The sequence below is a fragment of the Mustela nivalis genome (genome assembly GCF_964662115.1).
Source record: "Mustela nivalis genome assembly, chromosome: 7".
Taxonomy (NCBI): domain Eukaryota; kingdom Metazoa; phylum Chordata; class Mammalia; order Carnivora; family Mustelidae; genus Mustela; species Mustela nivalis.
Genome location: NC_139026.1, coordinates 117,293,965 through 117,311,359, shown reverse-complemented (window position 1 = coordinate 117,311,359; position 17,395 = coordinate 117,293,965). Strand labels below are relative to the sequence as shown.

The window sequence follows — 17,395 nt, the reverse complement described above, 5'->3', positions numbered from 1 at the left end:
GGAAGCAGGCTCCCTGCTAAGCACAGAGACCAACGTGGGGCTCGATCACAGGACCCTGGTATCATGACCTGAGCCAAATGCACAGGTTTTAACCCACTGCGCCCCTCAAGATATGTTCTTAATGCCACCTTTGTTTTCATCTACCTTTGTAAATTTTCTTTGGTGAGGCAGGGAAGGGGGTTGTGAAAGGGACAGATTACTTAGAAAGCAACAGCTCTTAGTCTTTGGGGGAAAGGAATAATGGCTTACAACGAGTACACAATGAAATAATGCACAGACTTGATCCTTGAAACTTCATGGCTGGCTGATTCTGTAAGTGCCTCATTACATTGTTCTTGATGGAATGAATCAAATGCTCTCCACATACTATTTAGACTTTATTTGCAGGGACAATGACTTAATAAGGATGACCAAAGAGGTGGCAAAATGATTTAAGTGTTCACACTGATTGAAATACTATTTCCTAAGATGAAATATTAAACAAAATCTCAAATGAAAATACATTTTCTAGCAATATACTTTCCATGCTAAGTATGAGTAAAAAATGTTCTCTAAAAGAGTTGAAAAAGGCAGTCAGCCACAAAATGCTGGCCAACAGGAGTGAGTCAGTGTTCCAAGGAACTTTTTTAAAAAGCCAAGACTCTCTTCTATTCTACATGTCACTTCTAAATTAAAGAATGAAGAACTGTAAGAAATCCAGAAGCCCATAGAATCCTTGGTCTCTCCAAGCTCTCACCTGGTTTTGTTGCACCAAAATCTGTCTATGTTGCCCTCTAATTTAATAGTGTAATAACTACATGAACTGGGAAGACTCTACCTCCCACCTCGGTTTTCAGCCACAGGAGCGAGTTCAACACGGTAGCACTTTAACACACCTGAATGGAACTGCCTCGTTCAGAAATAAGAGATTTCAACTGACTGGTGACATCATTCCAAAACTGTGTGTTTTGCTCATCAACTTAAAAAAACAGAGATCACTGGGACGCCTGGGTGGCTCAGTTGGTTAAGCAGCTGCCTTCGGCTCGGGTCATGATCCCAGCGTCCTGGAATCGAGTCCCACATCGGGCTCCTTGCTCATCAGGGAGCCTGCTTCTCCCTCTGCCTCTGCTGCCACTCTGTCTGCCTGTGCTCACTCTCCCCCCACCCCGATAAATAAATAAAATCTTAAAAAAAAAAAAAAAAAAAACAGAGATCACTTAACCATGTTGAGTTATAGAAAAATGTCAACTTATTTTATCTATTAAAAATCAATGCATTACAAGACTGTGAATCCTTAACTCCTCTATTTCCATGCATTTATATAGAAAACCTAAACCACTACATATTCATAAAAATGTATAGCATCTTGAGATCATCCAGCATAGGCAAGCTCTCATGCCTCAAGAGAAGGAAATCAAGTTAATACTGATCAGCCATTCTGAATACTAAAAATACAGGACATCATTTTATAAATGAACATAAGATAGATATACACATACAAAAAAGATAATCTCTCAGATCTTAATACAAACAGCTTAAAATTTTGACAGCAAGCTTGGAAATGGGTACTTGAAAAGTAAAGCCAAAGATAATTCAAAGGACAAATTCATTATGTATTATCCTTTATGTGCGTTGTATGTGAACATGATTTCATCTAAAGATGTATATGGAATTTGAGATCTTTCCAGTGAGAAAGTGTGGGCATTTGGCTACATTAAATACTGTTTCACGTGGGAAAAAGCTTATCGAATGGATAACCATTTTTAAAAACAGAACTACATTCAAATTTGTCTCACAGCACTTATACTCATAATGTGAAAAAAAATGAAAATAGTATAAATAAATGTCTAACAATAAGAGAATGATAAATTATATTCTACAATGAGATAGTCTGCATCGATTAAAAATATTTTTCAGGGGGCACCTGGGTGGCTCAGTCAGTTAAGCGTCTGAGTCTTGATTTTGGTTCAGATCATGATCTCAAGGTTGTGAGACCAAGCCCCAAGTTGGATTCCACACTGGGAATAGAGCATGTTTAAATTCCTTCTCTCCCTCGGCCCCCTGCCCCACTATAACATATATATTTTCCAATAAAATTCACACCAGGAGAAATCCCTAATATGAAACAAAGTAGAAATAATAAAGATGCCAAGTATGTTGACATAGTATGACTCCAACTCTGTGTGAGTATATATGTGTGTACGTGAGTACGTGTATGTGCCATGGGTGCATATTCCTTGTTATCTTAATACTAGGTGTTGCTGCATTTTAGCATTATAAATAATTTAACTTTGTATTGCATTAGTTTCCCAAATTTTTTACAATGATAGATATGGGTTTTTTTTAAAGATTTTTATTTATTTATTTGAAAGAGAGAGACAGAGAAAAGAGTACAAACAGGGGGAGCAGTGGGCAGAGGGAGAAGGAGAAGCAGACTCCCCGCCAAGTGGGGAGCCCAATGTGGGATTCAACCCCAGGACTCTGAGATCATCATCAATCCTAGGACCTGAGCCAAAGGCAGCCCCCCACCGACTGAGCCACCCAGGCGCCGATATATGTTATTTAGAACAAAAAACTCAGTGAGGTGACTCACTGGCAGGGTGCCTTACAGTCCTCTGGTAGCTTGCCTCCCTCTGCTACAGCTGGAAGACTAAAATCAACTTCCTAAACCTCCCCAGCAGGTAAGGATCCAGAGGCAAACAGCGTTCTGCGCATCTGGACTCAAGAGCCGGTTGTGGAAGGTGGTGGTTGTGGAAGAGGGAAGAACTGTCCTGGGCTGCTGATAGAGAGAATGGAGGTTGCTGAGACATTTCTGGGTTCAGTTCCCAGCTGCACAAGTGGCAAGCAGCAGGGTGAGCACACCTGGAGACAGGCTGTTAGCATTCGGTGGGCAGATGCAGGGGAAGGACCCAGGTCACTTCCTTCCCAGGCAGACGTGCAGGACTGCATGGTTCAGGAAGTCCTGGAAGAGGCCCAGCCTACGGCCCGCTCTTCAAGCTCTTCCAATGATTTTCTGAGACTCCAATTCTAAGTATGAAGTTCGTTTGTTTATGTTAAAAACAGCCACTGTAATTCTGTTTGTACAACTGAAGCTGACTCACCTACCCAAGATGTTGAAGGAATTAGAAAGAAAATCCTGATTACCTCAATGACTTCTGATTACTCTCCTTAAACCATGCGAAAACCTTTCTAATAGTGCTTTTTTTAAACTGTCAACTTTACTTGTTTATACACTTCTAAATATCAATGTAAATAAAATCTATTCTGAACACAAATTAAATGTCATGAGGCTTATTCATAAATTGGATACTGCTTCTTTGGATGGTTTACTTCATGGTCAAGCATGCTAAAATTCCAAGCTGGTCTCAATGAGAAGACACTCCAACTTGATTCCTCATCAAATACATGATGAAGTATTTCAGAAAAGTGAAATCTTTCCTGGAAGATTCTTCTCAGTTAAGGTACTCTAGGTGTTCTCTAATTTCCTCCCAGCCCCGCCCCAGAAATGAACTACTACAAATGAGTGTTTGTAGAAATGCAACAAGTAAGGAAATTTTAAAACTGGCACTTTCCAATAAATGCAAAGGATAAATCAAGCAAACATCAAGCTATACTCACTTCCATATTAACATGTTATTAGTACAATTCAACAAACACATGGTGCTCAATTATTGCTGCATTGAAAAAAATATTAACTCATTCACTAGATGTTTACTGAGACTCTACAGAATCAGCAATGAAAATAAACACAGCTTAAAGCTCACTGAGTGAAAGCACAGAGATATAACAGAAAGGGATTATAAGGGCTCTGTAGGAATATAGGACAAAGAGCATTAAGAAACAAATTGAAAAAATAGAATAAAGTTTATTCTTTTAGACTAAATAAATTAGGTCATGGACTGAACTAAATTGGCTCAACGAAGAAAATGTTATTAAGACTAGGCAGTACACTTCCTTTCTCTAGGAAGAAAAAATTATCAATAGAGTAGTTAGACTATGGATTCTACCTTTATCCTTAAAAGTCCATAATGCTGTAATTTCTTTAATGTACCTCAGGAACCAATATGAATATCTGCTCACACATGTGTAAAACATCTTTGCAAGGACATGCAAAAGGCTAGTAAGGGGATTGCCCCCAAAGAGAAAGAGGACAACTAGGAGACAAAGTAGGTGAGGGATGTTACATGTATACATTTCAAGTCAAAAGAGTCTTCATTGTTAATCATAAATACATTATCTATTAAAAATGGATAAATAAATAAATACATAACATGAATTTTACTATAAAATGCAAGGGCAATATAAAATAGGAAGTCATCGGGCGCCTGGGTGGCTCAGTGGGTTAAGCCACTGCCTTCGGCTCGGGTCATGATCTCAGGGTCCTGGGATCGAGTCGCACATCGGGCTCTCTGCTCAGCAGGGAGCCTGTTTCCTCCTCTCTCTCTCTCTGCCTGCCTCTCTGCCTACTTGTGATCTCTCTCTGTCAAATAAATAAATAAAATCTTTAAAAAAAAAACATAGGAAGTCATCTAAACTTTGAGGGAAAAGTTCACACACACACACACACACACACACAAAGGGCCACAGAGAAGACACGCTAGAAGCAAAGGACCCAGTCAGCAGTTGACATTCACCACTGACACGAAGAAGACACAAAACAGAAATGGTTACCTTCCTGTCACAGGTTTTAGGGCTACCAGCAGTGTTTTGCTTAAGGAAGCCAGCTGTTGTTGACCAGCGTGTGGGGTTTTTCCGTGAAGGCTCTTCAGAAGAAAAATTATTATCACTAATGGAAGTTGAAAGGCCAATTAAAGCTGGGTCACTGCTTCGTCGGACATGAAGAGGCATATCTATAAATACAAAAAAGCATTATATTTTTTTAAATGTAACTCGTGTCTGAAAACTACATATTAGAATAAAGGCAGTGAAACCAAAAATCAGAGTAACACTTAAGGTGACAGTGGGTCACTAGTCTATTATCCCAGTATTCTTAAATAAAATATCATACAGGGGCACCTGGGTGGTACAGCAGACAGCGTTGGACTCAGATTTGGTTTTGTCTCAGGTTGTGATCTCCGCATTATGAGATCGAGCCCCACTCCTCTGAGCAACAAGTCTGCTTGAGATTCTCTCTCCCTCTCTCCCTCTGCCCCTCGTGCTCACGCACACACGCATGCTCTCTAATAATACATATTGTACATATTCTAAAATGTAAATAACAATGTGAGCCATGGAACAAATTCTATCTAACTTTTAACCGTACTGGGATTAAAAATACACAATCTAAACTTCCTGGCTCATCTAGTAAGAAATTCTGCTAAATAAGATAATTATTTTGTTCAAAGAAAAAAACGCAAAGCACAATCACATTTCTTATCTTTAAGAGAATAGAAATCTTGAAAGTGATATGTTAATATGCAGGTAGTATCTGGCATATATTCACATATAGGATTCATGAAAGACAGTGTTTCAGCAACTGTATTCACATAAAAGAGGAATCTGTTTGCAACTACTCTCACATAATCATTAACAAACTCAGGTGAATATTTGTATCAATAGCCCTGAGCATATCTAAACAGATACAATCATTGGTAAAGGAGAGAAGGAACAGAACTATAAAACCAGACCTAAGAACAAAAGCACATGAGTCTGTTAACACTGAAAATCAAAAACCCAAAACTCCACTCATCAACTAAGCAAAATCACTCAAAAATGTAATAAATATAAGATGAAAAATTTAAATTATGTTAGACAGCCTGTTTTTAAAAACCAGAATGTAAGGTATGCATTTCTTTAAAAAAATCTCTAACAGGGGTACCTGGGTGGCTTAGTCGGTTAAGCATCAGACTTCTGGTTTTGGCTCAGGTCACAATTTCAGGGTCATGAGACTAACCCCTAGTGGGGCTCTGCCCTGGGGGAGGAGCCTGCTTAAAATTCTCTCTCCCTCAGCCCCTCCCCCCAACTCTCTCTCTCTCTCTCTCTAATAAATAAATGAATAAATAGTCTCTAACAAAACAGTTTTCAGGGTGAAATAAATCCATCACTTACTCCATGAAAAACATTTTTGGAACACTGAAGCATTAACGGTATGGGCATACAGATCCTAGAGGACACTCAACTGAAAACAGACTCTACACACTGAAGGGGATATTTAAACCACTGCTACTTCAATAGTCAGAAAGATGTTAAAGCAAATTAGAAATGATCAGAGGAAACAGAAGCATATAAATATAATATTTCTTTTAACATGTGCTTCTACATCATAAGGATTTGATAGTAAGAGAACCTGAGAAATACTACCAGAAAAAAAATACGCTGAACATTTAATACTGTTAGTAGTTATCTTAATTTCCTGGGAGAAACACACATATGAAAATTATACAGAAGAATCATTGCCAATTTTTAAGTGTAAGCAAAAAACTCATGGGGCACCTGGTTATGATCTCAGGGTCCTGCAACTGAGCCCTGCATCTAGGCTCTCTGCTCAGCAGGGAGCCCACTTCCCCCTCTGTCTCTGCCTGCCTCTCTGCATACCTGTGATCTCTCTGTGTCAAATAAATAAATTAAATCTTAAAAAAAAAAAAAAAAAAAACTCGTGATGGCCCTTACCACTTATACACTGCACCCAAAAATAAAACACACCAAGAACTACATAGTCACTCTCAAAACAAGTTCACAAAAATATACATCTATGTGTGTTAACACTTCAATGCTCTTGCTATAAAAAAGACTTCACTCCCAAATAATAAAATTGTTCCCAGATTCATCAAATCAAAAATGTTAGCAGAAAACCAAAAAAAAGGAGGAGGAAGAATAAAACCGTTCCGGCCAATTATAACACTGCTTCTTGGATATGAGTTCGGTTGCTTTCCAATTACTGGGCTGTTAATTATTTAGTGGTTAAGGAACTATGCACACTTCAGTTTCTGTGTATGTGTGTATGCATCTGCGTGTATGTGTGTGTGTGCGTGCACACATGTGTAAGCACGTATGTGTGCATCTGCGTGCAAATCTAAAAGAAGCACTACTCACAAGAGATGGTCTCTAAAAAGTGGTACAGAAGTACTGACCACAATAAACAATCAGATAAAAGTACTTCAACCCCAAAATAAATCCAGGAACTCTAAAATTTCACTGAATTTGCTTAGACAAAAGAAGATGCTTGCTTTTGAAAAATTTTCCCACAAGAAATAAATTGCATCCAGGATGCATCTTCTGATGGGACATGGTCACTGTGTTAATCTGTTCATCAGAAACAGACAAAAATAATTAGCCTTTTACCTCTTGTATCTGTAACTTGAAACTGCAGATGTGGGAGGGGAGAAGGGATTAGAAAGGGACTATGGTGCAGCCAAGACTGCAGACTCTGTGGCCGGAGCCTTCTGGCTAGATGTGGGCACTGCCCAGGGAACTGTGTACAGGAACTGAGGTATGACAGATGTCCCAGAAGAGGCACTATCAGCTGGCCCTTCCTGCCAGTTCTTTACACATTACACTTTCCATTTTCATTTCATTCTGTTTTCATTTGAGGGATGTCCATTAAAGGAAACACTACAGTCTGGATCTTTCGCTTGTAGTACCTAGTAACCAAGTACCCTGATGCAATTTCAAGGTCCCACAATTATACTTCTGTCCACAGTCACATTCAGGAAGGTGATTTGAGTCCCAGGCTAATGAAAAAATAACAGAACTCAATTTTAAAAGTAAACAATGCAGTCTTCATAAAAGAATGCCAAATGATATCATGATGATCTTGAAATCAAGGTTTTCTTGCAATTCACTGAACTGGAAGAACTGAATTCTAGTGCACACCAGCAGCCTCGCTAGGTCTCAACACAAAGTCTCCAGGCCACACAGTGTCGGTCTACGTTCATGGTGTGTGTGATTCAGACTCAGCAACACAACAATGGTGTGAGATGGGCATTTGTATTGGTTTATAATTCCTTCTAGGTTTTATGAAACTTACATAAAAACTGTAAGACATTTTTATCCAGTTTATACACACGCCTAAGTAATCTTGGATCAGAACCACTGATTTAACCTGGAATGATTGTAGTCTTTTTTTGAGTCTCTGCATCACATCACAACAGAGGAACATGTGACTCACCTCACAGCTAAGTAAGCTGAGGCTCAGCGAGATGACAGGAGCTCAGGGACAATTTCCTGGCACCTGGGTCAGTGCCGACTCACTACTCAAATCATGAAATTAGTTCTTTTAATTAGCAGGTCATTGGAAAACAAATTCCATTTCTAGCTACTTGGAGACAGAAATGTGAGTCTCATTTTTATAAAAGGAAAAATGTTTGTTGTTTCCTAAGCAGGATTATATGCACTGAGAAGTCATACACTGATTTTAACGAATAGCAACATTCGATTTTAGAGAGTTAAAGAAATATTATGTTAGTTATGCATATAGATTGAAACAACAGTCATCCCTATTTGAGAAGTGTGAAAGAAAGAAAAACCTCCTGGTTAAGTTTAAGTACAATATATAAGATAATAAAAAATACCCCAAAAGAGACCAGCCTAGACCAGTGCTTGTCAAATTTTGATCTCAGGACTCTTTGACTCTAAAATTTACTGAGGACCCCAAAGAGCTTTTGTTTGTGTGGCTTATAGCTAGGGCTGTTTACCGTATTGGAAGTGGAAATGAAAATAATTTAAATATTTATACCTTAATTCATTTTTAACTTAACAATAATAAACCCATTTACATGTTAACATAAACAACAGAATTTTAGAAAACTCTATTTTACAAAACAAAGTTTATTTGCTGGGAGAGCAGCACTGTTTTCCATTTTGCTTGATAGATGACATCTAGATTCTCATCCCTGCTTCTGATTTCAACGTGCTGCCGCATGACAAGCATACAAAGAAAAAAAGCACTCCACAAATATTTAGCTGCAATAATATTTTAAGAATCTTTCCCAAACTGTAGATAGTCTTCTTTGATACCACACCAAAACTTGACAGATGAGAGTTTCTCAAAGGTTAGCTTGCAAGATGGAATGTAAACTTCTCATTCTTTGTATATTAAAATCTCCTTGTCTGTCTTACACTTTGGATCTTTTATTCACGAAAAAATTCTGTAACATTAGCTACTTGGAATATATTATTGGCTTATACCACTCTTACAAAGGCTGATCTATTTCTTCATATCAGAAAACCACATATGTGAATATCACTACCCATTTCATGACCAAGTCATTAAGTGGTGGGAGAGTTTATGTTTTCCAAAATCTAATTTTCACTAGAAGTCTTGCGTGTTTTCTTTGGCAATAAATACTATCTGTTATTTGCCATGTAGCAACAGGCTCACTTCATTCATTTTCTGGAAACTCTGCCATACACCAAAGTCTGAAGAACCACGGTTTTCTGTCCTTTTTCACAAAAAAACAAAGAGGAAAAATAACACGTGGTGTTCCACTAAAAAAAGGGCTGGCTCACTTACAACGCACACCCGTCACGTAGTTTTTCTCAAGACAATCTCTGCTCTTCAATACGTACAAATACTTTACGCCTACCTGCCTTTAATCACACAAAATACTAAACCGGATACTCAAAGGCCAGTATGTAATAAAAGCAATCATTTTTGCTGCTTTATCAAGGACAACAGATGGAAATGGCTTGTGTTTCAAAGTGTGAGGAAAGTGCTGGGTAACGAATACATTTGGTGCCAATGTCCTCACTGGTGCACGGGGCCTGCATTTTACCCACCAGTACCTAAGCACCACTGGTGCAGATGATCAACCCAGTGAAAAACACAGCATGTATTTGGTAATATTCTGAAAAGTCTTGCCCTAACAGCCTCCTTGATATGATCTGAGTGGTTCCCAAGGGCCCAGGACATTAAAAAAAAAAAAAAAAAAAACACTGGCCTAGACCAGTGGGCAGCCTGGTGGGTCACTGCCCTCTCCAGGCCTCAGGCTCCTGATCTAGCAAGACAGGTGGCACTGATGGGGTCAGAAATTTTTCTGATGCTAAAAAAATGTGTGATTCTACATATGTTTACCTGTATCCATGACCCCCTACCAAGCCCAAGCCTCATCCTAACAGAACTCATAATAATTTATGAAAAATGAATTAGAGAAAATATGAAAGTGTTTCAGAGAAGTATCAAAAGCCATCGTCAGGTGCCTCTAAACAGTTTATTTATTTATTTATTTTTTAAATGGTTCAAAGTATTACAAACAACACGGGGGAAGGAAAATACCTGAGTTGTAGGGAATGGTGGGGAAGCAGCCACAAACGGCATGCAGTCTTTTGACAAGTTGCACCTGACTTTAAAGGAGATCACTATAAATGTCTGGCCTTATCAACAGAAACCATCATAAAATACAACTGCCTAGCTCCTCAGACAGGTTTCAAACCTTTCACAGTCCTGATAAGATATATACTGTAAAAAGAATACAATTCTGTCTTGGCCTCCGAGGAAAATAATACAAATAGAGCCTTTTCCTCCATGGGTGGCCCATGGCCTATTTCAGCATTCTAATGCGCTGATGTGATCTGTGTTCTTTACAGTAATTAGAAATAATAAAAGCTTCTTGTTTAAGGTAATTCGGTCATTATTATTACAACTCCTCATCCTCAATTTTAGGAAAATCAATGCATTTAAAAACACGAGAATACAACTTTCTCCATAATCTTCTGATTTATTTAATATATAGATTTGCTAAGTACATCCTCTGAAATATTAAAAAGAAAATTCAAAGATGAGGATCTTCAATAATTAAGCTGCTGGTTGGAGCGCACGGGGACTGGTGAGATGTCGCTGGGTCCAGGACGAGAGTGGAGACTGTTTGATGTGTGCATTCCTTTGAAGAGTGGATAAAACAGCAATAAACCCTCATCACAAGATTTCAAATTCCCTGTGTCACTAATGCACTGTAAATATTGATTTGCCTCTCTAGGTAAGGTGCCTTTTAAATAAGTGGAAAATGGCAAATCTAATAATGAATTAGAGCAAATACTAAAAGGGCAGATATATACATTTTTAACTGTTAAATATCACCCCAACCCACTCCTAATCAGTTTTCCCATTTGCTTCTCTTCTTTTATTCTTCTAGTGATTTCTAAATTATTTAACCACTCACGGCAATGAATAAACCTTTTCCAAGAAGATGGGCATAAGCCATCAAGGTATTTCATCAAATCTAAAAATACTATGCGGTTACACAAGTTCTATTAGAACTTATGATGCAAACAGCATAATTACTCTTGATGCAAAATGAAGACAGTCTCCCCGATCTTCAGGGCAATTACACATTTTCTAAAGACACGTCTCACAGGGAAGAGAACCAAGTTATTAACACATGCCACGGGGATAAAAACCTGTCATCAATATTGCAAAGCTGACCTTCCAATATATGTTGCCCTTTTTATAAAGGTGCTTCTCAGTGTTTCACAGATTGAGGTGAAATCCCTGGAAGAAATGTGTAGAAGGCAAGGCACAAAATAAGCTCTAAAAAAACAGTGAATAACTCACAAGGATATAAAATGAGCTTTATCACCCTGCTATTAACTATCTTTTTATATATACAAGCAATAAATAAAGACTACCATAGCTGGAAGGTGCCCTAGAAAATAAATTGAAACATCACATTCACAGATGAGTGCACGGAGGCCCAGCGAGGTAGTTTAAGGGTTGGGTCAAAGGTCACCCTGCTCCTGGGTGACCCAGCTATACCTCCAGTGCTTGTTAACGGACTCCCTCTTCTCTGCACTTTGGCTATGACCACGCTGCTCTCCTGGGAGAACTGAAGCACGTCAAATCCACAATATGCTTACACTTCACTAGAGATAACAGGTGATTCTGGGGGGAGGTTGAGTTTAAAGCACATTGCTATAGAGAACAGCATGTTTTCAATGGTCCCACTGAATCTTAGACACATACAAGAAGGGAAAAGTATGTCAATGTCATATGAATGTTTCCAAAGAAAAACCAAGAATTTTCCGAGGCATACTGAATTCGTAACATCAGAATTCTCACTTGGAAACTGATAATACAACTGATAATTCAAACACCCTCCAAATACTCATAGGAGCACAAACGGAGAAATCAGAGTCAGGAAGGTGGGTCGTATCAATGTTCGTATCCGTGTGATGCTATACTACAGTTCTTCAAAATCCTACTACGGAGGGAGAGACACAAAGAATCTCTGTATTACTTCTCACAACTGCATGTGCTTCTGCAATTATCCATATTAAATGATACAAACATGCATACATACACAAGCAAACAAGCCAGCCAGCCAGCCAGCCAGCCCTCCCAAGAGTTAAGCAGAAAATCCCAGGACAGAGGCCTCAGTGTCAAGGCCTACAGCAATAGGGACTTAAGAATCTTCCTAACACTATTTCCGAGAATACTCTTCCCGCCCCAGGGCTCAGCCACCACACACACCCCGCACACCCTATCGGCCACCCCACACGGACAGCTCATCCAACACGTGCGATACCTCTGTCCCTTACCAATGTCACTAACTTAGACTGCCCAGCATCTGCCCTCAATCCCAGCCACGTTCCCACTGCTCAGTGTCCTAACTCCTCAAATCCATCACATCCAGGGTCGGTGGCCCAGCAGCAAAACAGTTGGCTGATTCAGAAAAGGGTCAGTGAGGAAAATCCAAAGGATGGACTGTTTACAAATATATGGCAGAACTAAGGAAGAGCAGCAAGGGGGTCAAGTAACTGTGAGGCTTTTAGCAACCCAAGGCATGGGGAGATGTAGCTTTCACTCCGAGGACACAGCTCCCAGCAAACCACACAGCTGGGCGGGGAAGAAGCCCAGGTGAGAGGCCTGTCCCCTCTCTTCCCGCACTCGGTCAGTGCCCAGAAGGTGCAACCCCACCTGAACCCCTGAGGCACGAGCCAGAGAGCCTGGAACCTGACCCCCGTAGCAGGAGCGGCTGGCCCAGTCAGCCAGAATGGGCGGGAGCTGCACAACAAAGCTCTGTAGCCTGGGAGGCTACTGCGATTCCTCCACCCTCCCTCTTTCACTGCATGCTGTCTCCTCCTCTAATGCCGTCCACCAGCTACTTAACCAGAGGACAAGTGTGCACCCCATTCACTGTAACTGTCCTTCATCCCTTCCCCCAACACGCACGTGCGCGCACACACACATACACACACACATACGCACACACACAAAACCCCCCAAAGCAGGAACTACAATTTTTTAAAGTTGGTTCAAATACATCAATCAGGAATAAAAACTTCCTAATGGCTAAAGATGCAACCCAGGGGTTCCTTAGTTGTTGTCTTCGAGGGTAGGAGAGAGGAGGGTGTGAGTGTGTAAGAAACGGGTCAGAAGTAAAAAGCCTTTCACATTTACCTTTCTGCATCCTGATGGAGATGGTAGGGCCTAGCCAGCAGTAAATAACCAGCAGCTTATAAAAATACACACTGGCTACTGAGTCCTGTATATAAAGACTTCGTGCCCCAGACCCTTTGCTAAAGCAGTTACAGCTCAGGGAAAATGGTCAGTTGATGCCAGAATCCTGAGCACCTGCCAGGAGCCCATCGGGGAATGTTCAGGCCAGCCCAAAGAGCAGAGAAAAAGCAAAGCTTCACTGGGTGATCTTTTCCCTTTTATCTAATTTTGTGTCCCTTTCTCGTTTTGCTCTGGCAGGTGTAATGTCTGGCTACTTCAATCAACAAACACGTGTGAGCCTCTACCAGACACTACTCTTCTAGAGATTCTGAAAAATAATGACTATGGAGCTAAGGGGTTTTTGAGAGTCATTTATTGTGGAAAAATCACTCCAAGTGAATCCCACTCTGAACATTCAAAAGGGAACAAATACTCTAGCAGACCACCACCTGCCCTGTGATAAAAAGACGCTAGTAAGAGGACGAAAGTCAAGGTAGGAAAGGTGATCTACACAACAAGGTGCCCGGATGAAAATAACCACAGGGGGTAGGAAACTATGTGAACAGCGGGTACCAAAGACTTTCTTTGGGAGAACATTGTGGCTTCCTTCCATTTGGGGCTTCTTTTTGCACTTTCAGAAAAATACCTCAATGAGCAACGAGGGGACTGGAGTCGGGAACATGAGAATGAGCTAGAAAGAAACAATGAGAGAAAGAAAAAGACAGAGAGCAGGAGTGTGCACCCAGAAGCACGCACAGGGGCAAGAGCTAGCTGAGCTGCCTTCCTTCAAGCATGAACAAGATATTTAGAGATGATTAAAAAAGGGGGGGGGGGGCTTCTAGGTTATCGTTACAGATAATGTTCTTCCTCGCAGTAGTGTGCAGAGGAGTGTTGTGCCCTCTATTGTCATACATCCAATGGCTATTGGATGACTAGAGGCTGAGTTCCAGGAGGGCCCTTAACAAGCAATCCTTGAGAAAGAGCCAGCTGCTTCATCTCTCCCTTTTCCTTTAATGCACTATTACTAGCTTCCTCCCCACCAGTCCAGTAATACAGCTTTTGACAGAGAGCACCAGAAACCCCCTCCTCTTTATCAATGCCTCCCCAGGGGGGCTCATGGTGTACAGCCGTGAGTTGGCCTCTGCCATGCACCAGAGAAGGCAAATTATCCAGCCCTTTAGAGCATGCTCCCGGGGCTGCAGGAACAGAGCTCTACCAAAACACCTAAGAGGGGAATCTTTCCTAAGAGCATCAGCAAAGACTTCAGAAGAGAAGCCACAGCTCCATTGTTCTTGTTATCCTTTTAGATTCTCTTTGTTTCTCCTCTCTTAGAAAGCGTCTGACCAATTCTTCAGGAGTGAGGTGTTTCTTTTATGGCCTTCCGGTTCCTACCCTCACACTTGCCACACTGTTTCACCAGAAGTTTTAGGATCTGCCTCCCCAATAGCACAGAGCTCCCAGAGAACACTACTGCACTCTTTGCTGACACAACCCTAAAACAGACATTTGTGGAATCAACCAAGACATGAAGGAAGAGGACATCAAAGATGAAGTTTTTGGTTTGTCAGTGTGCGGTTTTGTTTTGGAGTGACGGTGTTGATGCCTGGCCAGTGGGATGAAGAGGAAAAAGGAAGACATGGACTCAGAGAAAACTGCAGAGGCAAAGGCCAAACACCTAAATTCTAGAGAATTAAAAGGACTGGAAAAAAATCAGCATGGCTAGAGTGTAAATTTAAAGATGTGACACAGGAAAGATAAAGCAAGGCAGGGAGACCTGGATGAACCAACACAGGGACCTCCTTAATTTTAGAGCTTCCATCCCTACTTCCCAGCCCAGCAAAAGGCACTTAGGAAATGTCTGTTAAACTGTTACTGCATCTCTACCCTTTTCACCTTAATTGTCTTAAATATTAAACAGGCAATCTTTTTAGTAAAGAAAAACAAATACTGGATGGCCAGAGAAGACCAAAAAAAAAAAAAAAAAAAAGTTTTTTGCTCAGAAAGTTCAAAGAATTGCTGCTTCACATATCGGTAAAGAACACTGCAGCTAGAAATCCCACTGACATTTTAGAGTTTTCTTCTGGGTTTTTTGTTTGTTTGTTTGTTTGTTTACTATCATGGCCCTAGGAGTATGTGAGTACAAGCAAATCTAAATTAATTTTTCATACACAATTTTATATGTATATCTGTATCAAATCCCTCGTATCCCTTTCACTTTACCAATCTAGGTCAACCATCATGTAATTAAATTTTGAAATTATCAACTTCATCTGACAAGTAATTTATCTTTCAAAAATGGATGTTGATTATTGATTGCATTGAAGATTGTCTCTAAATGCCCTTCTCCTTGGGCATTTGTCTTCTATTATTTTATTAAGGATTTAAGTTTCTCAAGAACTGTCAAGTTAGCTTTTGATAAGCATTATTCTCCCATTCCTTTATTGTTCTAACCTTTATCCCACAATACTATACAAAAGTGTCATATTCCCCCCTTCACAGGGGACTGGAGATTCATTTATTTCATTAATCTGTTTTCTGTGACTTAAGGATGTAAACTTGACTCTCCCCTATTTTACCACATTTTTAGACTTAACTATGCTAGCTCATTAGCCATCACCAATTACGTCACAAAGGCAATCCTCTTCTTAATTCTCAGGCATTAAACCTCCACTGGAGTCTCTATGCTTAATTTTCATCATAAACAGAGTTTTCCTCTTGAACTTGAATCTTCATGGTACTAAAAGACATTATATAAGCATGTACCAGAAGTCATTCATTCAAGACAAGGGTCTCTTGAGCCCCTCCTCATATATGCTAGGCATTCTTCTAGCTGCTGGCATCAAATAACCCCTCAACGATGTGAGATTTCGTGGCAAAAGAAGAGCAATGGGTAAGTAATTACAGAGGACTCACAAGGCAATCAGCATTATGAAGACAAATGAAACAGAGCACAGGATTAGGGACTGCTGTATGTTGAAGAAATGCTATTTGATACTGGGGAGTATGACAAAAACACTTCAAAAGTATTCAAATAGCTCATTATCCACTTCTCTATCTTATGTGTTCCAGTTTCAGATTAATTTCTTACCATACAGCCTCGTACATACTGGTTATTAATAAAGCCATTTGGCACCAACTGGTTGCTCCAAGGGGGCAATAAGACTTCATGGCTCTGGAACATATGGCTACATGTCTGTTTATATTACCTTCAAAGTGCAGAGATCTTTCGTAGCTAATCTAATCCATTCAAGGAAAGAGTAATGTAAAAGTAAATACATCCTGATCATTTATAATAAACCAATTAACTCTGTAACCACTAACATATATTGAGCATTTACTAGGGGTCATGCATGTGCTAAGAACCTTAATATATTAAGTGATCATACCTCAGAACAAGCTACAGAATAGGTTCTATTATTATTTCCATTTTTTTAGTAGGGAAACTGGTGTTGCATGGGCAAGATATCCTGTAGTTAGGTAAAGTTTACCTAACTACCTACCTACCTACCTATTTATTTATTTATTTATTTATTTATTTATTTGAGAGAAAAAGAGAGAGCATGCACACAAGCAGGGGGAAGAGGCAGAGGAAGAGGGAGAAGCAGATTCCCCACTGGGCAGGGAGCCGGACGTGGGACTTGATCCCAGGACCCTGAGATCAAAACCAGAGCTCAAGGTAGACGCCCAACCAACTGAGGCCCCCAGGATCCCTGAAGTTAACCTGTTAATAAGGGGTAATGACAAAATCCAAGCCACAAGAATCAGGCCACAGAGATCATGCTCCTCTCCAGAAAGGATGAAATCCTTAAAGACAAAGAACTTAAAGACAGGGGCTCTGATGCAATTTTCTCACCAACATCTACCATCATGGTCATCTCACCAAAGGCCAGTAGTAAAATGTCCATTAGCTGAATTCACTCACAAGGAACCTCGGAGCTGGGAGGCTAGTCACTGGTAAGCAGTCAGTGACTCATCAGATGCTGGGATCTTTGCAATCATTCTCCACAGGTAAAAAGAAAGCTCATGAGAAGGAGACAAGTTCCC

At 40.2% G+C, this 17,395-nt stretch overlaps 1 protein-coding gene across 28 annotated transcripts in view; it reads right to left on the bottom strand.

Annotated features, from left to right (window-relative positions):
- Positions 1 to 17,395, bottom strand: part of PARD3 (par-3 family cell polarity regulator) — a 649,140-nt gene that overhangs the window by 347,649 nt on the left and 284,096 nt on the right. For all 28 annotated transcript variants that reach the window (XM_082739708.1, XM_082739698.1, XM_082739709.1 and 25 more), the window contains exon 4: positions 4,651 to 4,829. In XM_082739708.1, coding sequence (XP_082595834.1) covers positions 4,651 to 4,829 — 179 coding nt within the window. The remainder of the gene's footprint in view (positions 1 to 4,650; positions 4,830 to 17,395) is intronic.